At 43.9% G+C, this 22,551-nt stretch overlaps 2 protein-coding genes across 2 annotated transcripts; both read left to right on the top strand.

The window, feature by feature from the left end:
• The first annotated feature begins 541 nt into the window (after positions 1-541).
• Positions 542-18,101, top strand: Phax (phosphorylated adaptor for RNA export). Its single transcript, XM_032885742.1, has 5 exons — positions 542-852; positions 3,167-3,753; positions 6,257-6,377; positions 11,125-11,208; positions 17,466-18,101. The coding sequence occupies exons 1-5, from the start codon at positions 757-759 to the stop codon at positions 17,733-17,735; spliced, it is 1,158 nt and encodes a 385-aa protein (XP_032741633.1). The 5' UTR covers positions 542-756; the 3' UTR covers positions 17,736-18,101.
• Positions 18,102-18,217: 116 nt separating this feature from the next.
• Positions 18,218-21,980, top strand: Tex43 (testis expressed 43). The gene is made up of 3 exons (XM_032885743.1): positions 18,218-19,068; positions 20,036-20,144; positions 21,642-21,980. The coding sequence occupies exons 1-3, from the start codon at positions 18,917-18,919 to the stop codon at positions 21,849-21,851; spliced, it is 471 nt and encodes a 156-aa protein (XP_032741634.1). The 5' UTR covers positions 18,218-18,916; the 3' UTR covers positions 21,852-21,980.
• Positions 21,981-22,551: the final 571 nt, after the last annotated feature.

The following is a 22,551-nucleotide window of genomic DNA, read 5'->3' as shown; positions in this document are numbered from 1 at the left end:
TATGTATGTATGCACATGTGTATTATGCATGCATGTATGTATGTATATATGTATGTATACATGCATGCATTTAATAGAAGTTCGAGAGGGTCAAAGCTCAAGGTATAGAGGCATGGCAGTATGTAACATGGTTTATTTCTTGCAAAATACAGGGTCAACTTGCCCTGGCCTCCACCGGCTTGGTTTAAAGGAAAACAGTAAACATTAAAAGGAGTGCATACAATAAAGGCTTGTAATTAACAGCACTTTAATAATATCTTAACCATGATTAACTGAGTACCCCGGGGTCAAATGGGCCATTTTAACACCTCTGGAAGAATGGCTTAGTTACTTTAGCCTAAGGGTAAGTCAGGAAAAGCGGCTGCAGTAAAGTCTGCCCAGGAACACAGACGGGTCAGTGACCATAATGCATAGCACAGCCATGCGCGCCACCAGGAAGAACGGAGCTTGTCGGTGAAGTGAGGTGGAAGCGGAAAAAATAAAATTAAAAAACAAACAAACAAACAAGGCAGCCGGAAGGCCTGCTTAGAGCATCCGGGTGAGAGGCGGGAGATCAGGGCGGCTCCCGAAGCGGTGCTTTACCTAAACCGCTGGGGTGCACGGAACTCGCCTCCCAGCGGTGAGTTTTATGATGGTGACGCTCGCCCGGCCTGCAGAGCGCGGTGGGCCCGCTCGCACGGGGGCGCCGGAGCACCGCCCTAAGGCCTTCCCTCTGTCCGCCGGAAGCGCTCTCCTGACCCTGCGCGCCGCGGGAAGATGGCGCTTGAAGCTGGCGACATGGAAGAGGGACAGCTTTCCGACTCGGATTCCGACATGACGGTCGTCCCCAGCGATAGGCCTCTGCAAATGGCGGTGAGCGAGAGGGCGCGCGGGAGACGGGGGATGGGCGCCGGGGGAGCGCGGCCGGGAGTGAGAGGCGCGGGCAGCCTCGAGATGCACCGAGTGGGAGGCTGAGGGGCCCAGCCGGCAACTGGGCCGGGCGGAAGGCCTCACGGTATCCCGGAACAGGCGAGCATCCCTCTCTGGCGGGTCCTACTTATCCAAATTTCCCGGCTCCTGCACTGCTGCCTCCCCATCCCCCGGAGACAGATTTTTGTCCAAAGGTAGAACGTGGGGACGGAGACGGGAAACTGCTTATTTTTGCCTTAGTGGATAAGGAGCTCATGGCGTACTCGGGGCCAGGTCTTTGGTGCTTCCCTCACCTTCGAGCTTAGTGAGCTTTCACCTGCAGCGTGGAGACAGCAGGCTTTGTTTCAGCTGTCCGGGGTTGTAGTCGGCATCTCTCTGTGTAACCCAGGCCGCCCTGGCACTTGAGCTGAGGTCCTGTCTTTTCATCCTCCAGCAGTGTTGGGAGATCACAGACGTACAGCATCGGGACACTAGGCAGCTTCCTAATTTTCTGAGACTTTGTCGAGGTTCCTGTTACTCCCCCAGAAGGCTTTCCTGCCAGTCCACCTGCACTTAAACCTAGGCACCGTCGCTGTCTGCAAAACTACTTGACTGCCATGTTTTGGTGTTCAGGTGGAGCTGGCATGGCGCCTCTGAGGGGCCGTAGGGATATGATGCATGCACAATACTTAATGCACACTGTAAGGCCTGGCCAGTGTTGGCAATTATTAGTGGAGGAAATTCTCTAATGCTTGGTTATCTGTTTAGTATAAAAAGCAAAGACTGAGGACAAAGTTATAGTTAGAAGAAATAAGTTCAGGTGCTTTGTTGCATAGAAGGGTGACTAGTTAACAATATAGTGAACATTTCAAAATAACCGAAAGAAGGCCAGGGGTGTAGCTCAATTGTTAGAGTGCTTGGCTAGCATGCAGGAGGCCCTGAGTTCAATCCCCAGTACCCAGAAGCCACGTGTAATGCACATCTGTATCCCCCCGCCCCCCAAATAAGAGGATTTTGACTCTTCTTTTCCATAAAGAAATGATACAAGTTTAAAGCAGATATTCTAACAGCCCTGGTTTGGTCATTATGAATTGTGAATTATATACATGTATTGAGACCTATTCTACCTTGTAAATTTGGGTAGTTACTATGTGGCAATTTTTTAAGCCATTACCTTCACATGTAGATGTCTTGGAAAATTAATATTACGTTCTTATTTTTAAGTCCCTTACATTTTCTTACATTAATAATTTGGTTACATAATGCTGTGAAAATCTGAATTTTCAGGGTTGGTTGTTTTGAGGTAAGGTCTCTTCTTGGCCCACCGTGTCCTCAAGATCCCCTTGCCTCAGCCTCATGAGCTCTGATTACCTGGTGAAACCTGCAGTTAAAATTAATGCCTGGGATTCTTCCCAGTAGGAACTTACCATCAGATTTTACTTATTTACTTATATTTTGTAATAGAGACAGGAAGGGGTGTGCACCATATAGCCTTGGCTGTGGCTCTGGCCGGTCTTGAACTCAATAGAGATTTGCCTGACTCTGCTTCCTAGAGTGCTGAAATTTAAGGATGTGTTCACCAAACCCTGCTATACCATCAGATTTTAAAGGAGTAGCCACAAAACCATATAAAAGTTGATATAGCCAACTAGAAAATATTTGTGGAGAGAAAGCTAACAGAGTTTTGTTTTGTTTTTTAGTATTCCTGTATGTGAGTACACTGTCTCTGTCTTCAGACACACCAAAAGAGGGCATCGGATCCCATTACAAATGGTTGTGAGCCACCATGTGGTTGTTGGGAATTGAACTCAGAACCTCTGGAAGAGCAGTCAGTGCTCTTAACTGCTGACTCATGTCTCCCCCCACAACCAAGTTTGTCTTAACTGCCAGTCATAGTTACTGTGTATGTCATTCACATGCATTCTTGTCTTTGACAATGAGAAGTGAAAGCGTTAGTAAGTTTTAGAAGGTGATCGATCTTTCACAACCCGAGTTAATTTTCTTTAGCTGTCTTTGGATCGTCACTGTTTTGGATACTCCAGGTGAATCTCTACTACACACATTCTCCCTCCTCTTTTCTCCTTAAAAAGGTCTTGTTGTGCAGCTTAGGCAGGGGCCTAAACCCATTGTATGACCTAAGTTGTCTTGATCCTCCTGCCTTAGCCTCTGCGTCACTGAGATCACAGGCATGCGCAATACCCATGTCATTGTGAGAACTGGTTGATGGTAGGTGTAATTAATGTCTTGTGGAACTGACTGTCATGTCTTTCACTTGCAGAAAGTACTAGGTGGGGGCGGTGCTGCATGCGCACCAGTGTCAAACTATCGGACTGTTAAACATGTGGACTCCAGTGAGGAGAGTCTGGATTCCGATGACGATTGCTCTCTTTGGAAACGTAAGCGGCAGAAATGTCACAGTCCTCCTCCCAAGCCAGAGCCTTTCCCATTTGGACAGAGCGGTCAGAAACCAGCTCTCAACGGTGGGAAGAAGGTGAACAACATCTGGGGTGCTGTGCTACAGGAACAGAACCAAGATGCTGTGGCCACTGAGCTTGGCATCTTGGGAATGGAAGGCACCATCGACAGAAGCAGGCAGTCTGAGACCTATAATTATTTGCTTGCTAAGAAACTTGCTAAGAAGGAATCTCAAGAGTATACAAAAGAATTAGACAAAGATCTGGATGAGTATATGCATGGTGACAAAAAACCTGGGTCAAAGGAAGAGGAGAATGGGCAAGGTCATTTCAAACGGAAACGGCCTGTCCGAGACAGACTGGGTAACAGAGTAGAAATGAACTACAAAGGCCGCTACGACATCACAGAGGAGGATTCTCCCGAGAAAGTGGCTGATGAGATTGCCTTCAGGTGAGCACTGCGCATACATCTGACACTGATGTACTCTTTCCTGAGGTTTTGTTTGTTGACACAGGGTCTCTGTATTTCCAGCTGTCCTGGAGCCTGCTAGGCAAGGCTGGCCTTACACTCTCGGAGATCCACTGCCTCTGACTCCCAGAGCCGAAACTGAAGATGAGTGCACACCTGGCTGGGGATTTTGGGTTGTTTGTTGATTGATTGGTTTGTTCTTCCTTAATGGAATTAACCTGGCTAGCGTCTTCATCATGGATCTTCTACAATGTAAGGTCAACTTACATTGAAGGAACCACTGAGCTAAATATGTAGACCAGACTGGCCTCAAGCTCACAAGATCTGCTTGCCTCTGCTTCCCATGCTGGAATCAAAGGTGTGCACCCCTCAGTATGCCTGCCTACTTTTTTCATTTACATGAGGAGTGTTGCTTCTTATGTGATTTGGGGGTTTGGAAAGGTTTCCATAGCCCAGGCTGGCTTCAAATGTACTATGTAACAAGGCAGATTTTTTTTTTTTTTGGTTCTTTTTTTCGGAGCTGGGGACCAAACCCAGGGCCTTGCGCTTCCTAGGCAAGCACTCTACCACTGAGCTAAATCTCCAACCCCCTTTTTTTTTTTTTTTTTTTAAAGATTTATTTATTTATTATATATGAGTACACTGTAGCTGTCTTCAGATACACCAGAAGAGGGCATCGGATCTCTTTACAGGTGGTTGTGAGCCACCATGTGGTTGCTGGGAATTGAACTCAGGACCTCTGGAAGAGCAATCAGTGCTCTTAACCACTGAGCCATCTCTCCAGCCCAACAAGGCAGATCTTGAACTCTGGTCCTTCTACTTCTGCCTTCCAAGGGCTGGGTTCGCAAGCATGCACCACCGTACTGACTGTTTTATTGCATGTGTGTACAGTTGTGTATCTCCAGACTGGATGGACAATCTACGCTTATTTATTATGAATACTGCTATTAATGAACCTTCGCTTGCAAGTCCTTGATCATTTATTTTCATTTCTTTTGGGTAAATAGAAGTTTTTGGCAGCACTGAACTGACAGCTCATGCGTTTTTCACAGGGTCAGACTCTAATCGAGCTTTATTAGCTCTACGTCACTAGTTACGTATTTGAAAGTGGGTGTTGGTGTTAGGGAGGCAAGTGCTTACTTTTCAGGCAACACCAGTACTGATCTATTTTGGGTTTTGTTTTTAATAGTCAAGATGACTTGGCTGGAAAATGGTTTGTTAGTTAAGAGCACTGGCTGTTCTCTTAGAGGATCCAGGTTTGATTCTCAGCACCCACATGGTAGCCCACAGCCATCTCTAACTCCAGTCATCCTAGGCAATCCAGCCCGTTCTTTCGGCCTCTGCAGGCACTGCTTGCATGAGGCGCACTGCATACGCGCAGGCAAAACACTCATACATGTACAATAAAAGTCTTTCTCTGTTTCTGTTTGCTCCCTCGTATTTTGTTTTTGTTTTGTTTTGTTTTCTCTGTTTTCGATTTTTGAGTCAGGGTTTCTCTGTGTAGCCCTGGCTGTCCTGGGACCCTATCTGTGGACTAGGCTGGCCTCAAACTCAAAGATTAAAGGCAGGTGCCATTACCACCCGGCAATAAAATCTTAAAAAGGGTTAAAATCAGGTCTGGATTTCAGGTCTAAAGTCTTCTTTAGAGAAAAGGACCTTCAGGCCAGTGGTTACCTGCCTTGCACAAGGTCGCTCTGCTTGGTCTGATTTTTTCCCACAGTATTACAGCGCCTCCTTTGGGTGAGGAGAACCCAAAGTTCTGGGTCTGACTACAAACGGAAGAGGCCTCTGCACTGATGGTTTCTGTTTGTCGGTCGATTGTTGTTGTTGCTGCTGTTTTGGGTTTTTTTTTAAGATGGGGTTTCAATGTATAGCCCAGGCTATCCTAGAACTCGATCTGTAGAGCAGGCTGACCTTGAACTCAACAAAACCTGCCTGCTTCTTCCTGGGTGCTAGGATTGAAGGTATGGGCTACCATGCTTGGTGGTCCCTATATTTTTAATCTCTAAAGAGTAAAATGAAAATAATACGTGTTTAACATTTGAAAGAATTGACATTTGTAGATTAGGTGGGGCCGTTAGAATTGGACTATTTCAGGAAACCATTTGTAATATTGGAACGTTGCTCGTTAAGCATAAATGAACACGCTGTGTGTGTGACTGTTTTGGCAGAAGTACTGGAGGTCACCGTGCTTACAGTTACAGCACGGTCTATTCACCTTGCTTTGCATGTTCGTTTGTTCTCACAGTTGCCATAATCCAGCAAGGCAGACGAAGAGCCTTACTTTAAGAGTTAATGTGAAACTTGAGGTTAACGTGCCACTGTGTGACTGGGAATGAGGTTGTTACCATGGCAGCGATTCCACAGTCGATGGATGGAGAGTTAGGAAAGAGATGTTGTCAGTAAAACTTGGGTTCCAGCTGAGAGCGACACTGGAGATTAAAGTAGATTTCAGCGCAGTAACCGTGCTTCGTGTTCTCATTAGGTTACAGGAACCGAAGAAGGACCTGATAGCCCGAGTAGTGACGATACTTGGGAACAAAAAGGCCATTGAACTTCTGATGGAGACGGCTGAGGTTGAGCAAAATGGTGGCCTTTTCATAATGGTGAGCCTGCTCTACTGTTTCTGCTTTTCTGTTATCATCTGGCTTTTTTTTAAAGCAAAATGAACATGAACTTGCTTCTCTGTGCTCCGTGCCGTCTACCACCCCAAAACACACACACACACACACACACACACACACACACACACACACACACACACACACACACACTGCCCTTTTGATTCACTGTGTGCACAGCTCCAGCTGTCCACAGACTTGGGACACCATCAGTGCTGGGATTGCAGCCATAAGTCATTACGCCTCTTGCAGGTAAAATTTTTAAGACAACTATCTGAAGGAATTAAAAACTCAAGTTTGAAGGGTTTCATTTTGGAGCACAACTCCCTGTGATTTAGCTAAACTATGTGGTTCCCTGTGTTCAGTCTCTTCACGTGCTGTAAGAGTTAGATGAGGTGCCCCACAGGAGGTGGTAGCTCAGTGCTGGTTCGAGGCCAGCCTGGTTCACAGAGTAGGACCCTGTCTTGAAAACAAAACACCTGTTAAATTATAAAACCCAGGTAGGGGCTGGCGAGATGGCTGCCCTGCCAGAGGTCCTGAGTTCCTTCACACACCAGTAACCACATGGCTCGCACCATCTGTGATGGGATCAGATGCCCTTTTATGATGTACATGAAGACAGATACTGGTATACATAAAAATAAATAAAAAAATCTTAAACAGTTAAAACCCAAACAGAGCGGAATGTAATGGGCTGTCCTTGTAATCTCAGCATTCAGGAAGCCAAGGCAAAATGATTGCTAAGGATTTCAGGACAGCCTGGGCAAAACCCTGCCGCAAAAATAAGTCAATAAATTGCCAATAGATACACAGTATACCCATGGGTATTAAAAGTTCAAGGGAGGGCTAAGAGATGGCTCAGTGGTTAAGAGCCCTGTCTGCTCTTCCAGAGGTCCTGAGTTCAATTCCCAGCAACCATATGGTGGCTCACAACCATCTGTAATGAGATCTGGTGCCCTCTTCTGACCTGCTGGTGTACATGCAGGCAGAACATTGTATACATAATATTTAAATAAATCTCTTTAAAAAAAAAAAAAAAGTTCAAGGGTAATGGGTAGGAAGGAAAGAAAGCTGAAAAGGCCCCAGAGTGGGATAGCACTGATGGGGAGAGGTGGCAAGGCCAAAGGCAGTAGCACTTGTAGAGAGTGGGTTACAGACTTCATTACTTCAGTTTTCCCTGGGAAATGAGCATGAAGTGGGAGTGCCTTGTTTGCTACTCTTGGTTTGTAGTGTGTTACCCAGCAGGCACAGCACTAGTAATACAGATAACACACTATAGGAATAGACAGGGAAGAAACCTACAGGACTGACAGCATTGGAGGTTAGCGGTTAGAGCTCAGTGGTTAAGAGGGCCCAAGTGTAATTCCCAGCACCCCTGTGGGATGGTGTACTAGTTAGGGAATCTATTGCTGTTTTGAAGCACCATGACCAAAGGCAGATTGGGGATGAAAGAGTTTATTAGGCTTACATTTCCATATTACTGTTTATCACTGAAGGAAGCTTGAACAGGAATTAAAACAGGCAGGAACCTGGAGGCAGGAGCTGATACAAAGAGATGCTGCTCACTGACTTGCTCATCCTGCTTTCTTATAGAACCCAGGATCACCAGACCAGGAATGGTACTGCCCACCCTGAGATGGGCTATGCCTTCCCCTGTTGATCACTAATTGAGAAAATGTACAGTGTTTTATCAATGTGTCTCAAGGCATTTCCTCAACTGAGGCTCCTTCTCTGATAGGGAGCTCTAGCTTATGTCAAGTCGAAGCAAAACCAGCCAGTACAGGTGGCTCACAGCCTCCTTTAACTCCAACCCCATGGGGATCAGATACCCCTGGCCTCTCTCGGTATTAGCGCTCACACTATCACACATAATACTTAAAACTGACATTTTTTTCTGAGTTATTTATTTATGTATATGAGTACACTGTAGCTGTCTTCAGACACACCAGAAGAGAGCATTGGATCCCATTACAGATGGTTGTGAGCCACCATGTGGTTGCTGGGAATTGAATTCAGTCAGTGAGTGCTCTTTACCACTGAGCCATCTCTCCAACTCAAAATTGACAATTTTTCAAAACAAATTGATAGTATTGGTTGAGGAAATAGCCCATAAACTTAAATTATAGAAATCATCAACAAAGGCTTATTAATAATGTAACTTTTTTAAAAAAGAAGTATATATTCTTTTTTTTTTTTTTTTTTTTTTTTTGAGCTGGGGACCCGAACCCAGGGCCTTGCGCTTCCTAGGCAAGCGCTCTACCACTGAGCTAAATCCCCAACCCCAGAAGTATATATTCTTGTGAGTTAATTCTGGTCTACTGAATATTGACATGAGCAAAATTCAAGGACACTTGATATATCGTCTTTGATAATTATTGAGTGCCTGCTTTGTACTGAGAGGTGTTAAAGACAAGAAAAACTCAGTTAATTGTAGTAATTATAAAGCCAGGCATGGTGACACATGCCTGTAATCCCAGCAGTTGAAAGGCAGAGACAGAGGATCACTGAGTTGGCCTACTAGTAAGTCACCAGCCTACATAATGAGACCTGTCTCAGAGAGAGACAGAGAGGAAAGAAGGAAGGAAGGAAGGAAGGAAGGAAGGAAGGAAGGAAGGAAGGAAAAACCAAACAAACACATGGCCTTTGAGACGGCCTTGTGGGAAGGGTGTTGTTGTTGTGTTTGTTTGTTTGTTTGATGATCTGAGTTCCATCCCTAGTTCCGTTCTCATGAACAACCAGGCAACCTCTCAAATTGACCACTGACCTGCATACCAACGCTATGAAGTACATGCCACTCTTGAGAAAAGTAATGTAATTTTTGTTTGTTTAAAAAAGAATAAATAATATAATTCAAGTGTATTAGAAAGTATAGACACTATGAGAAAAGAAATAGATCAAAAGAAGGTAGAAGGAAAAGGTCAGAGAACTGTAAGTACATGGTCAGGGTAGAGGTCTGGATGGGCTTAAAAGACAGAGCAGTAAGGACTACAAGAATAGGCCGTGTGTGTGTGTGTGTGTGTGTGTGTGTGTGTGTGTGTGTGTGTGTGTGTGTGTGTGTTTAAATTTAAATCTAAGTCTTGTGTAACCCTGGTTGGCCTGGAACTCTGTGTATATACCATGCGGGCCTTGAATTCATAATCTACCTGCCTGCCTCTGTTGGGATTAAAGTTGTGCAGCATTATACCCAGATGAGTTATTTGTAATCTACCATGGTGCAAACAAAGCTCAAGGTATCTCTCTCCTCTAATGTTGACCTGGATGACTGTTTGATAACTCCAACACAATTATTAAATAAATATCCCATTTTATCTTCTTCTGGATTGATGATTATGCTGATTAACACTGGTTTTATTTTATTACTGCTCTTTTTTGTTTTGTTTTTTTGTTGTGTTGTGATTTGCCCTGAAGCTATCTGTATTTTGATGCTAATTCCACTGCCCCAAGGACAGCTGCCTAGTCCAGCACTCAGAACTCAGGTGACTTCACCAGAACCACCTCCCCATTGAATTTGTAAGGTACAGGTGAGGGGCAGGTACAGTATAGAAGGAGGCCTGTCATTGGAGGAGAAGGAAGGATGGGCGGGAGAGAAGTTTGAAGGAAGAGGAGGAGACTAGAGGGGACAGAGGAGAGGGGGGAGAAGCCATGGCAGGCGATGTTAAGATTCTGCTCTGTGTATTTACAGGTTGTTATCAATGTTCCTAAGGGATGGATGGTTCCGGGCTTTGTATGTTTAAGTGGGCAATTGGGTCAAAAAATTATTGTGTTGTGTGTTCTTTTATGTGAGGGTTTGAGTGTAGGAAAGTGTGCGGCTGCTGGGATGTGTTTCTGCCAAGATATCTAGCAGATATCTTGTGGCACCACGGTGCAGACCTAGCGAGGTAAAAGACAACAATACTTTTTTATTTTTATATTTATACAACATTGTTGTTTTATTTTGTTTTGTTTTTCAAAACATGATTTCTTTGTGTAGCCCTGACTGTCCTGGAGCTTACTCTGTAAAGCAGGCTGGCTTCAAACTCAAAAGATCCATTTGCTTCTGCCTTCCAGTTGCTGGGATTGGGATTAAAGCCATGTGCTACTATACCTCCCTTGTTTTAACAGTCAGAATCACGGGAGTAGGTAGGTAGGTAGGTAGGTAGGTAGGTAGGTAGGTAGTTATAGATAGATCCTTCAGCAGTTAAGAGCAGTTGCAGCTCAGCTGTCTAACTGCTGTCCCTCCTGAAGGTAATGCATGGTACCCACACTTAGATGGAGGCAGAGCACTCATACACATAACATCTTAAACAGAGGCAGACTCCAGATGGCTCAGTGGTTAAGAGGACCAGGGTTCAGTTCCCAGCATCAACATGTCTGTGACTGTGATGCCAATTCCAGGGGACCTGCCATGCTCATATTACATGCTCAAATCACCAATGTCCATAACATAAAAATAGATAAATTATTTCAGAAAAAGAGGCAGAATCAAATCTGGTTTTCAAATCTCATACTGGCTATCTCCATAAATGTACCTCTGTTCAGATGTGCCTCGGTCCTTCTGGGAGCCTGCGCTTCAGGAACTGGGTTTGTAGCTCAGTAACTGAGCACAGTCCTAGCATTGCAGAGCTCCTGACTTCTCTCTCACCGCTGTTAAATAAGTACTCAGTCTTAATGTACAAAATTATCAAGAGTAAGTTTGAAATATTCTCACATTGCCTGTGGAAGTGCTGGTTTACTTTTTTATTCCTTTTTGTAGAATGGAAGCCGAAGAAGAACGCCGGGTGGGGTTTTCCTGAATCTCCTGAAGAACACGCCCAGCATCAGCGAAGAGCAGATCAAGGTAATGACGACCGCGGCCTTGCTGTGCGATGCTTCAGAAAGACAGATTTAGGGCCCACATTTGGTCTTGTTTGTTCTTGTTTGTTTGTTTGTTTGTTTGTTTGTTTGTTTTTAAAGATGTATTTATTTTATGTATATGAAAACACTGTAGCTGCCTTCAGACACACCAGAAGGGGGCATCAGATCCCATTACAGATGGTTGTGAGCCACCATGTGGTTACTGTGCATCGAACTCAGGACCTCTGGAAGAGCAGCCAGTGCTCTTAACCACTGAGCCATCTCTCCAGCCCTAGGGCCCACATTTGTAATCCCAACACCCAGAAGCAGAGGCAGGAAGATGGCTGCACATCCTAGGAAAGATCCTATTTCAAATGCGGTGGTGCACGCCTTTAATCCCAGCAGAGGCAGGTGGATCTCTATGAATGAGTTTGAGGCCCCCAGAACTGCTCCATGAGGACCTGTCTCAAAAAGATGCAGATCTCCATTACTTTATTAAATGAATCAATATTGCCTTTTTCAGTAAGTAAAAACCTATGTATTTTGTTAAATTTTCTTCCCTTTGAGAGCCAAGATCAGCATTTTTTACATTTTTGTGATAGTTTTTCCTTATTGCTGAGCATTTTAAAATACTTTATTAATGCTCAATTTAATTTAAATACTAAATGGAAATATAAAATGAATATTTTTGACTTAGTTTCATTAGTGATGACATTCTTAGTTTACATTTGTTTCTGTTTTGTTTGGAAATAGACTGCATGGTGTTCAGTTCTGCTCATTTCAACAAACACTTTTTTTGTTGTACTTATATTTTTTAATACAATCTTTTATTTGCGAATTTGACATTGCATACAGTGTATTTTGGTCATATTCCCTATCCAACTCCTCCCAGATCTCCCTAACATGTCTCCTAACTTCATGTCTTTTTTTGTTTTTAGTAATCCACTGAGTCTAGTTAGTGTCCCTGTGACCTATCTACTGTAGCATGGGCAACCTACCATAGCCACATCCTCAGAGAAAAGGACTCTACCAACAGTCATAAATCCCCAGTGACCCTTCAGCTAGGGGATTTTGCTTGCTTGTTTTAGACTTTGTTTTGTCTGCTGAGTATTTTACCTGCATGAATGCAATGTGAGCCTACGGAAGCCAGAGGAAGGTATCAAATACCCTGAAACACCATGTGGGTGCTAGGAACCAAATTTACATCTACTGCAGGAGCCACTGAGTCCATCTCCTCTCCTCAGCTAGTCTCACCACATAGCCCTCGATAGCCTAGAACTCACAAAGATCTGCCTCTGCTGTCTGACGGTTGAGATTAAAGACAAGGCAAAGCTGTGTCCAGCCTCAGCTAGGGATAAGGCCTTTTTGCTTTCTGTGCTGCAGTTTTGACTGGCTCAATCTTGTACAGCTCTTCAACAAGTTATCTTACATAGAATACTCAGTTTTTCCTTACCTTTTTATTACACTTACGGCGTCTGTATGCACATTTGTGCCATGGTTCCTGCAATATGGAGGTCAGAGGAGTTAATTACCGTCTCCCACCAAGTGAGCTCCAGGGGTAAGCTCAGGTCATTGGGCATGGGAATGACTTATAGTTAGCATTTATGCCTGCCTTTTAGAGTTAGCTTCTTACATGGGAAACATCCGGTACAGAGGTCTGCACTTTATTATGTCAATGAGCAATGGGGATGGAGTGACCTCTGTCCGTCATCCCAGCCCTTGAGAATAGGCAGAAGTTCAGGGTCACCTTGGGCTCTCTATAGCAAGCTCCAGGTCAGCCTAAATACCCTTCATCAGAGTGGGTGGGGCTTGGGTGTATCTATGGTAGCAGGGCTGGAGAGATGGCTTCGCAGTTCAGAGCACTGGCTGTTCTTGGAGAGGACCTGGGTTCAATTCCCAGCATCCACATCATGACTCAAAATGGTAACTTATTTCAGGAGCTCTAGTACCTCCGTGGTGGTCACCAGTTACACATGTGATGCATGAGCATAAATGCAGGCAAAACACTCCTGATGTTCTAAATCTTAACTTTTTAAAAAACACTGATGGCAGATAGAAGCCCATTTACCTTGAGCTGGCTCCTCTTATGAATATAGTTTACATATGCTCTTATGAATATAGTTTATATATACATATACATATCCTCTTATGAATATAGTTTACATATGCTCGATGATAGGGTTCCTCTGCTGCTTGAAAATCCTGGCTTGGGCCAGAGAGTCGGCTGGGGTTAAGAGCACTTGTTGCAAAAGACTCAGGTTTAATTTGCAGCACCCACGTGGAGGCTCCCCACTTCCTCATGCACCAGCATGTGTTGTGCACAGACACACATGAAGGCAAACGTTCATACACATAAAATAATTAAAACCAAATAAAATTCCTTTCTTTCTGCTCTTCACTTCTAGCAGTATATGGTGTTTTTATTTTTTGTTTTGTTTTAATCTGCTTTTGAGATTCCTATCAGATGTGTTAGTTTCATTCTTTTATTGCACATCTGAAGTTTCTGGTCAGCCCCCCTCCCCTATTTTTATTTCTTCTGGGAGTTAGGTATTTTGAGGAACGCAGTTTGTTTCCTCGGTGCACAGTTGTTGGGCAGTAGAGGTTGTGCTTTAGTGTTCTTTCTTCTCCTGTAATCTTCCTGTGAGTAAATGATCATCCTCTCGTGCACACTGGATAGCAGGGTGCTATTTTCAGGAATTAGATTGATGTGTCAAAAAGGAGCATCTGTTTTTCCCAGTTAATAGTCGCCATGAGCATATGACCTGCTCTCAGCCACAGTTTTCTCATCTATAAAGGAAGGGACGTTAGAGCAGAGGAGATACCTCAGTTGTGACCTCATGCCACACGAGCATGAGGACCTGAGTTCATAGCCCCAGCTTCCACGTAATATGCCTGCCGCTGGGTTTGGCGTCTTTAATCCCAGCACCCAAAGGAGAGGCAGGCATATCTCTGGAGTTTGAGGCCAGCCAGGGCCACATAGACTCTGTCTCAGGACTGGAGAGATGGCTCAGCGGTTAAGAGCACCAACTGCACTTCCAAACGTCCCAGGTTCAGTTCACAGCACCGATTGGCAGCTCACGGCTGTTTATAGCTCCAGCCTACGGAGCGCTAGGTTCAGTGAGATCTCCTGTCTCAGAAAGATAGAGGGATCAAGGAATACATCTGATTTCTATATCTGACCCCCACCCCACCCCACCCTACCCCTCTCGCACGTGCTCACACACACACCTGTCTAGAAAGATGTTGTAAGTGATTAAAAACATGATATTTGTGGGGAGAGAGCGACACTTGCTCTCTGTTCTGTTGTCTTTACAGTTATGTGTAGCCTTAAATTTAAAATTCTGCTGCCTCTACTTCCTGGATGTGGGATTACAGCATTGTGCCTGGCCTGAGAGATATTTTAAGTAACCTTGGACAAATGGTTCCCAGAGACAAAGGGGAAACAATAATATCCATTGGCCCTGGGCATTGATACTGTTTGAACTCCAGGGTGTGAGAGGAGGCTCCCCTTGTTTACGCAGATGAACAATAGAGGAATAGAGTTGCCTGAGGCCACTTAAACACTGATTCTGAAAGCGATGATTTCTCCATCCTCCTCCATGTTTGGATTCTCAGGGTCTGAGTTTCAGTAATGATAGAGAATGCAGGGTCGGCTGCTGAGGAGAGCCCAGCGGTGGCTTACAGTCACTGTCAGTCCAACTCCAGTGACTCCGACCTCCTCTAGTGTGGAGGTCAGAGAACAGATAATGGGAAGAGTTTCTTTCCTCCATGCTGGTCTCGGGTCATCAGGATTGGTGCAGGCACCTTTGCCCACTGAGCTGTCTCACCAGCCTGCTTGTTTTCCTTCTACCTTCCTTCCCCCCTTCCTTTTTCTCCTCCACTCCTCTTGGGGTTGTTTTATTTTGTTGTTGATTGGTTGGCTGGGTGTTTGTTTATTTGTTGCTTATTGTTTGTTCTTATTGGGAGACCTTGTAGTTTAATATTTAAGTTGTAGAAAATATAAAGGAGACAGCAGCAGGCAGATTTGAGGCCACTAGAGCTGTCTCAAAAAGGGAGAGGAGTAAGGGTACATGTGTTGGGGTTCAGGGATCACCACACAAACCACATGAACACTGATCTCAGTTAAGCAAGAATGATTTATTGAAAAACACCCTAATACTGGTCAGACCGGACATAGCTCAGAATTACCTGAACTATAACAACAGATATTATTTTCTGTCAGCTTATGAAGGAAAAACCACAGTGTATTCATACAAAGGTGTAGAGAGAGCTACCTGGTGGTCAGCTCTGACTTAAGGCATTTCAGATGTAACAGCTCATGTTGACCTTGATTTGATGGGCCTGGGTGAAGTCTTGTGGAATCTCTTTAAGATTAGCAAACCTCGGGGTTGGGGATTTAGCTCAGTGGTAGGGCGCTTGCCTAGCAAGCACAAGGCCCTGGGTTCAGTCTCCAGCTCTGAAAAAAAGAAAAAAAAAAAAAAAAGATTAGCAAACCTCTTGCAGGACATTCAGAACGTACAGAATAAAACAGGGTCTGTGGTCAGCATGTCCTTGCCCCGAGCCAAGTCACTTCTCTGTGTCACTGGCAGGCAAGCATGTTACAGCAACAGTATGAAATAGCTGGCAGGCATGGAACAAAATGGCTGCAGCTATGCCTGGGGAGGGGGACAGTCAGACATAACATTGGTTCTGTTTGGGAAAAAATGCAAGGGTTTGTTGGCTTTTGTTTTTGAGGCAGCATCTCACTGTGTAACCCTAGCTTGCCTCACTCACAGAGACCCGTCTGCCTCTGCTTCCTGAGTGCCAGGATTAAAGGTGTGGGCCATGCTCCACTTGCAGTTTTGTTTTGATAAAACTTGCAGTGTTTGGTGGGAAAGGAACTTCGTAACCATTTACTGCATTGCCAAACGTTACTGTTGAGAACTTTTCTTCTTCAGATCAAGATACCTAATAAATTAAAATGTGTTTGTACGTAAAATAGAAGTGCATCGTTCCTTTTGAAACCAGGACGTAGTGACACAGACCTATAACCCCAGCAAGCGGGAGGCAGAAGGCAGCCTGGTCTGCATAGTAAGCACTAGGCTAGTCGAGCAGTGTGGTGAGACTGTCCTCTAACGAGTGTATATTTATATTGGTTTTACTCCTCACAGTACATGTTTGATTGTCGCTCTTTGGGATAGCTGAGCTCTATACTACATGTCCAGCCTGGAATTTCAGTAGTACCAGTGTTAAGTACTGTGCTCCTCGATCTTTATGTTTATTTTATGTTTGTGACTGTTTGCACATATGTATGTACCTGTATTGTGTGTGCAGTGCTGTCAGAAGCCAGAGGAGAGTGTCGGTTCCCCTAAAACTGGAGTTAAAGGTCTTAGGTGTTGGCGTTGTAAACTAAATCCAGGTCCTCTAGAAAACCAGTAAATGCTCTTAACTACCATTTTTCTAGCCCCTACAGTAATTTTTTTTTAAGATTTATTTATTTATTTTATGTATATGAGCACACTGTAGCTGTCTTCAGACACACCAGAAGAGAGCATCGGATCCTATTACAAATGGTTGTGAGCCACCATGTGGTTGCTGGGATTTGAACTCAGGACCTCTGGAAGAGCAGTCAGTGCTCTTAACCACTGAGCCATCTCTCCAGCCCTACAATAATGTTTTTAAGAGATGGAATTACGGGGTTGGGGATTTAGCTCAGTGGTAGAGCATTTGCCTAGCAAGCACAAGGCCCTGGGTTCGGTCCCCAGTTCAAAAAAAAAAAAAAGAGAGGGATGGAATTACTACATTTTGCAAGTGCCATATTCTTAGACACACAATCACTTGGTTTAATTTCTTAGTAGTCAGTCATACATACATATACTATATATATATACATATACATACATAGTTAAGACATTTCAAGTTTTAAACCTTTACTCTTACTTTTCTGCTGTGTGTGTGTGTGTGTGTGTGTGTGTGTGTGTGTGTGTGTGTGTGTGTGTGTGTGTGAGTGATTGGTTATTGTTTATTAAAGTCTAGCAAACAGATATGTGGTACAATGAGCTATGGAGAATGAGCACGGCCTACTGGACAGTAGACTGTGTTTGAATACAGCAGTCAGCACTTGTATCACGAACTGTGTTCTAATAATGAGGTCTCCAGGATTTGTTTGTGAGAAATAGATGAGACTGGACTGTAAAGGCCTGCCTCATAGTATGCTTGTAACTAATAATATGGGATGGTTTGTTTGTTATTTTTTTAAATCAAAGTTTCTTTTTATTTCAGGATATTTTCTACATTGAAAATCAAAAAGAATATGAAAATAAAAAAGCTGCTAGAAAAAGAAGAACACAACTATTGGGGAAGAAAATGAAAGAAGCTATTAAAAGTCTAAATTTCCAGGAAGATGATGACACATCTCGAGAAACGTTTGCAAGTGACACTAATGAGGCCCTGGCCTCTCTTGACGAAGCCCAGGAAGGACCCGGCGAAACCAAGCTGGATGCTGAGGACGCCATCGAGGTGGACCACCCTCAGGATTTGGACATCTTTTAAGCACACTTTGGACATTTTGAAGAATAAACCTTTGTTTTTAAAAAAGGTATAACCATTTCTACTGAGGTTGCTTTACTGTGCACCGACACTGAGGCGGGAGAGCTGTGTCTGCTCCCGTGAAGTAGTAATGTATGTGGCAGTCGTGCCGTCGGCGGCAGTGTGGAAGGTGGCTGCATCTGACGGCTGCTGTACAGCACGGGCTAATTTCTCACTCTGCATGTGCTGACTGTTAGCCTACGTGGAGCTGTGTCCTCTCTGTCCAGCTCACTGTTTCATGCCATTAAGACATTTTGGTTTTCTCATTCATCTTTGTGGTGAACTATGCTTTGGTTTTAACACATTCCATTAAAATACCTGTAACATGTATGAATCGTTCCGCTGTCACATTCAGTAATGGGCAGGGTCTTGCTGTGGGCTGACCCGTCCTGCCTCAGCCTGAGCAGTGCTGAGATACTAGCTTATGCCGCCGAGTCTCCTACTTTGTGGCGTTCTTTTTTACAGTTAATTACTGTGTACATGGGAGAAGGGAAGTGTGGAGGCCATGCATGGGGTGGTTAAAGGGCATTTTGTAGAGTCAGATGTCTGCTCCCTTTAAGTGGTTTCTAGTTTGTAGGGCCCTGCATCTCAAACACCTTCATCTCCTGAGGTTCCAGTCTTATAAACAGAAACTTTAAGTCTATTCTGAAGCCCCTTAACGTTTGTCAAAAGAAAATGATATCGAAAGCTTTGTTTTTCTTTCTGAGATGGGGGTCTGCACTACGTAGATCAGGCTGGCCTCCAATTCCCTATGTAGCCAGTGATGGCCTTAAACATCTAGTCCTGCCTCTTCCGAGATTATAGATGTGTACAACTACACTTGGTTAGCACAGTATTAGAGATGGAACCTACAGTTCAGTCACCAGCTGAACTACAACCCCAGGCCCTGGTCCAGTGTATTTTTCCTATGTTTGTCAAATTTGAAGTGTCTACTCTCGTTTTTAAACCATTCATAATGTTTTCCATGAAGACACACACACACACACACACACACACACACACGGCAAATAGCTGGGGCCTGGACACTCTCAGCCCCTGGGGGTTGCTGTGGTGTTAGCAGGACGATTGTTACATCAGTGGCAGCAGTTTACTCAGAATTAGACTGTGGGAGGTTCTAGGTGAGAATTCTGTCATTGCTGCCACTGATGGCTTCCGAAAAAGATGCCGAAAAAGATGCCGAAAAAGATGCTGAAAAAGATGCTGAAAAAGATGCCGTTCCTGCCTTACCCAAACTCGACAACAACCAAACAGCGGAGAACACATCCAAGCCTGTTAAAGACCAGCCTCGACTGCTCAGGTAAACAGGAAGGGCGAGAGGCAGCGACTGAACACTGACTGAACACTGGCAGACTTCTCTGAGGGAGCGAACCTTTATTCTTTGGGGCCACAGGAAAAGGTGGGGCTGGTGAGAAGGGAAGGCTTTATAAAAATTACAATATGGTTACAATCTTTTTCTTCTAGCAAGTGATTAAAACCAGTATGTTCCCAATACCTTTACATGAATAATCGTATTCTGGACCAACAATTATTTCTAAGAACGCACATACATTCATGACTAAGCAAGTTGTTATAGATTAACAAAGAACAAGCGAGCAAGATGTTTTTCTCAGCGTTTCCAACTGGCAGGCTGTGCTTTGTAGTTACAAAGAAAGAACCAATCATCTTATTATTAATCTTACAAAAATATTAAAGGAATCACACGCTTTTATGTAACAAAGTCACTTCTATTTTTATTTCTTTTAAAGATGTATTTTATATATGAGTAACCCTTTTGCTGCTTTCAGACACACCAGAAGAGGGCATCAGATCCCATTACAGATGGTTGTGAGCCACCATGTGGTTGCCGGAAATTGAACTCAGGACCTCTGGAAGAGCAGTCAGTGCTCCTAACCGCTGAGCCATCTCTCCTGCTCCATTATTTCTATTTTAAATCCTCAGGATGCATACCCACTCGTTAACAATTTTTTTTTTTTTTTTATTAAATGATACCAAGAGGCTGAGGGCAAAGAAGGGGTACAAGAAATTAATCAGCACCCTGATCATTACTCAAGTAGACTAGGATGGTCTCCATAGCAACCCTCTTGCTTCCTGACTGGTGGGAAGTCAGGCCTGAGCCACCAGATGGCTGGCTGCTGAGAGATTTTAAAGAGACTCGCTGTTAGATGGACCTGTAGCAGCTGCAGGGTCTGAGGAACACAACTGTGTCCATTCCTTACAATGATGTGGACACAGGCTAACTCAAGATCTCCTTCCCTCGTCTTCAGGGGTGATGATATCCACTTGCCTCGGTTCTCACTAAAGCAAGGGATGATCCCGACACGTTACGTTATGCCTTGGAAAGAAAACATGAAATTCAGGAGTGTCAATCTAAAGGTATTTTCTCATAAACATTCAGATTAGAGCCTGCCTATGACGGATAGAGATAAAGTGCTTTCTACCAGGCCTGACAGCTTAGATCTGACTTGTGACCCATAGAATGGGAAGAGAAGTCTCAATTCTCTGCAAGTGGTTCTCTGGCCTCTGCATACGTGCGTGCTCACATATGCATACGTATACACTACATAACTAAGCATGATAATTAAAAGAATTAGTATAATCTCTAAGGCTATATATATAGCTTATATATAAATAGCTATATACCTATAATAGCTATATAAAACTATTTTTATGTGTTTTCACTTATGTGTGTAAACTAAAATAATGCAAATACAAACTTAAAATGGATACACTACAGCAGGTCAGGTCAGACTCACTTGTCATGTTAGAGGCACAGCAGGAGCAGTGTCATGAACAGTAAAGTTACAGCACAGGACCTATATTTTTAGATTGCACTAAGTATTCATCAGAGAGCCATGGAAACAGTCGGCTTAGATTTACGGATAAGTCTTGCCCACTCAGTGCAACTTAGCTGATTGGAAACATTTTCCAAATTCAGATTGGTTATTATACATCTCATCCTTTCCCTTCCCCTCCCTTCTCTGCCTTCCCTTCCTCCTCCTCCTCCTCCTTCCTTCTCTCTCTTCCCTTCCTTTTCTCTTCCCTTCTTTCTCTCTCTCTCTCTCTCTCTCTCATATATATATATATATGCATATACATATATATGCATACACACACACACACACACACACACACACACGTATATATATTTGGCATTGATACCTGAGTTTTAACTTCTTTAGATTTTTGTTTTTCTAAAGTATTAGGTAAAAAACACGCATCCCAGGGTAGCATTATACATGAGCATTTTATAAAGAAATAATGAGCCATGTTTTTTTTATAACTTATTTTATCCTATGTAAAATAATTTGTAAGACCTCTTTCTGTCTTGCCAAAACATACTCTTATCCAACATTAACTGTTTATTTTATTGAAATTTGCAAATTACTTATACTCTAATACATTCTAATGTCATTAAAGAAACAACTTACTAGACAGGTTTGGCGGCTCAGGCCTATGATCCTAGTGCTGGGGAAATTGAGGAAGGAGTGTGGCCATAAGTTCAAAGTCAGCCAGGGCTATATAGTGAGTTCTAGGACAATCTGGGCTTTAGAACTGAGATGTGTGTGTGTGCGTGTAATATGCGTTACTATTCATAACAGTAGCAAAATTTCAGTTATGAAGTAGCAAGGAAATAATTTTATGGTTGACCACAACCATCAACATTGGAAATCACGGGGCTTAGGGATAAGAATGAGCCCTGACTGCTCTTTCAGAGGACCTGCGTTCGAGTCTCAGGACCGCATTAATAATAAAATCTAATATAGTCATGGGGTGCGGGTTGGAGAGGATAAAAGAGAAACACTTTAAACCTAACCTAAAAATGACAACCTGGTTCTGGTGTGCTGTTCAGCAGAGCGTTTTCTCTCGTAGCAAGCAGAAGCCTGTGGGATCTATGCCGGCCCCTTGGAAGATTCTCTGTTCTGGGGTTACAGCGAGCGGCTTTGCCATGGGGAAGATCGGAAAGCTGTCCTGAAGAAAGGCCCGCCCGAGATTAAGATTGCCGACATGCCTCTGCATTCACCTCTCTCCAGATACCAGAGCACAGTGATCTCCCATGGCTTCAGGAGGCGACTGATCTGACGGGATCGGGATCGCGGATCTCGGAAGTTGCTGTCGTTCGGTAGTGGTGTGCTTGTCTAACGCACTCAGGGTTTGAACCCCCACTACTACTAAAACCAATAAGATAAAGTAGTTTAGTCTCTTGCCTTCCCTTGGCTCTGGGGCTTCAGTTCATTCCATTTTGCCTACAAGTTTGATTTGTTTAATGATTTTAAGTCGATAGCATAATGTCCATTCTGAGGCTCTCTGGGGTGATGTGGGAGAGGAAGGAAACTGCTTTTAGGCTGGAGTTCACATCGGTTGGATAAGAGCAATGGATGGATCCAGCCCTACTGTCTTCTGTATCTGATCCCAGTCACAGGGAGTTCGTGAATGGAAGCAAGCTGCGGTGTCCTGCAAATACAGTTTGGCTGCAGACACCCTCTGGCCCTTACAGTCTTTCCACCTCCGCTTCTATTTTGATCCCAGTGGTGGGGAGAAGAAACATTGATATGATGTCCTATTTAGATCTGAGCTCCATAGTCACGCATAGAGCCGGCTGGCTTTGAACTCAGAGTCCTGTCTGCCTCTGCCTTATGAGTGTTGGACTAAAGATGTGTGCCAGACTAAAAGCATATATATATATATATATATATATATATATATATATATATATGCTTATCTCCCTGGCTGGGCTGACTCTTAGTATTCTAATGTATTTATTTACTATGGATTCTGGGAA

This window comes from Rattus rattus, chromosome 15 (genome assembly GCF_011064425.1).
Source record: "Rattus rattus isolate New Zealand chromosome 15, Rrattus_CSIRO_v1, whole genome shotgun sequence".
In the NCBI taxonomy this organism is placed as follows: Eukaryota; Metazoa; Chordata; class Mammalia; order Rodentia; family Muridae; genus Rattus; species Rattus rattus.
This window is presented reverse-complemented; position numbering and strand designations above follow the sequence as displayed.

Excerpts from the sequence above, each read along its gene's own strand:
- Tex43 (XM_032885743.1), top strand. The coding sequence starts at position 18,917 with ATGGCTTCCGAAAAAGATGCCGAAAAAGATGCCGAAAAAGATGCTGAA. Across the intron at positions 19,069-20,035 it reads GACCAGCCTCGACTGCTCAG|GGGTGATGATATCCACTTGC; the intron begins GTAAACAGGAAG and ends CCTCGTCTTCAG. Across the intron at positions 20,145-21,641 it reads TCAGGAGTGTCAATCTAAAG|CAAGCAGAAGCCTGTGGGAT; the intron begins GTATTTTCTCAT and ends TTTCTCTCGTAG.
- Phax (XM_032885742.1), top strand. The coding sequence starts at position 757 with ATGGCGCTTGAAGCTGGCGACATGGAAGAGGGACAGCTTTCCGACTCG. Across the intron at positions 853-3,166 it reads ATAGGCCTCTGCAAATGGCG|AAAGTACTAGGTGGGGGCGG; the intron begins GTGAGCGAGAGG and ends TTTCACTTGCAG. Across the intron at positions 6,378-11,124 it reads ATGGTGGCCTTTTCATAATG|AATGGAAGCCGAAGAAGAAC; the intron begins GTGAGCCTGCTC and ends TCCTTTTTGTAG.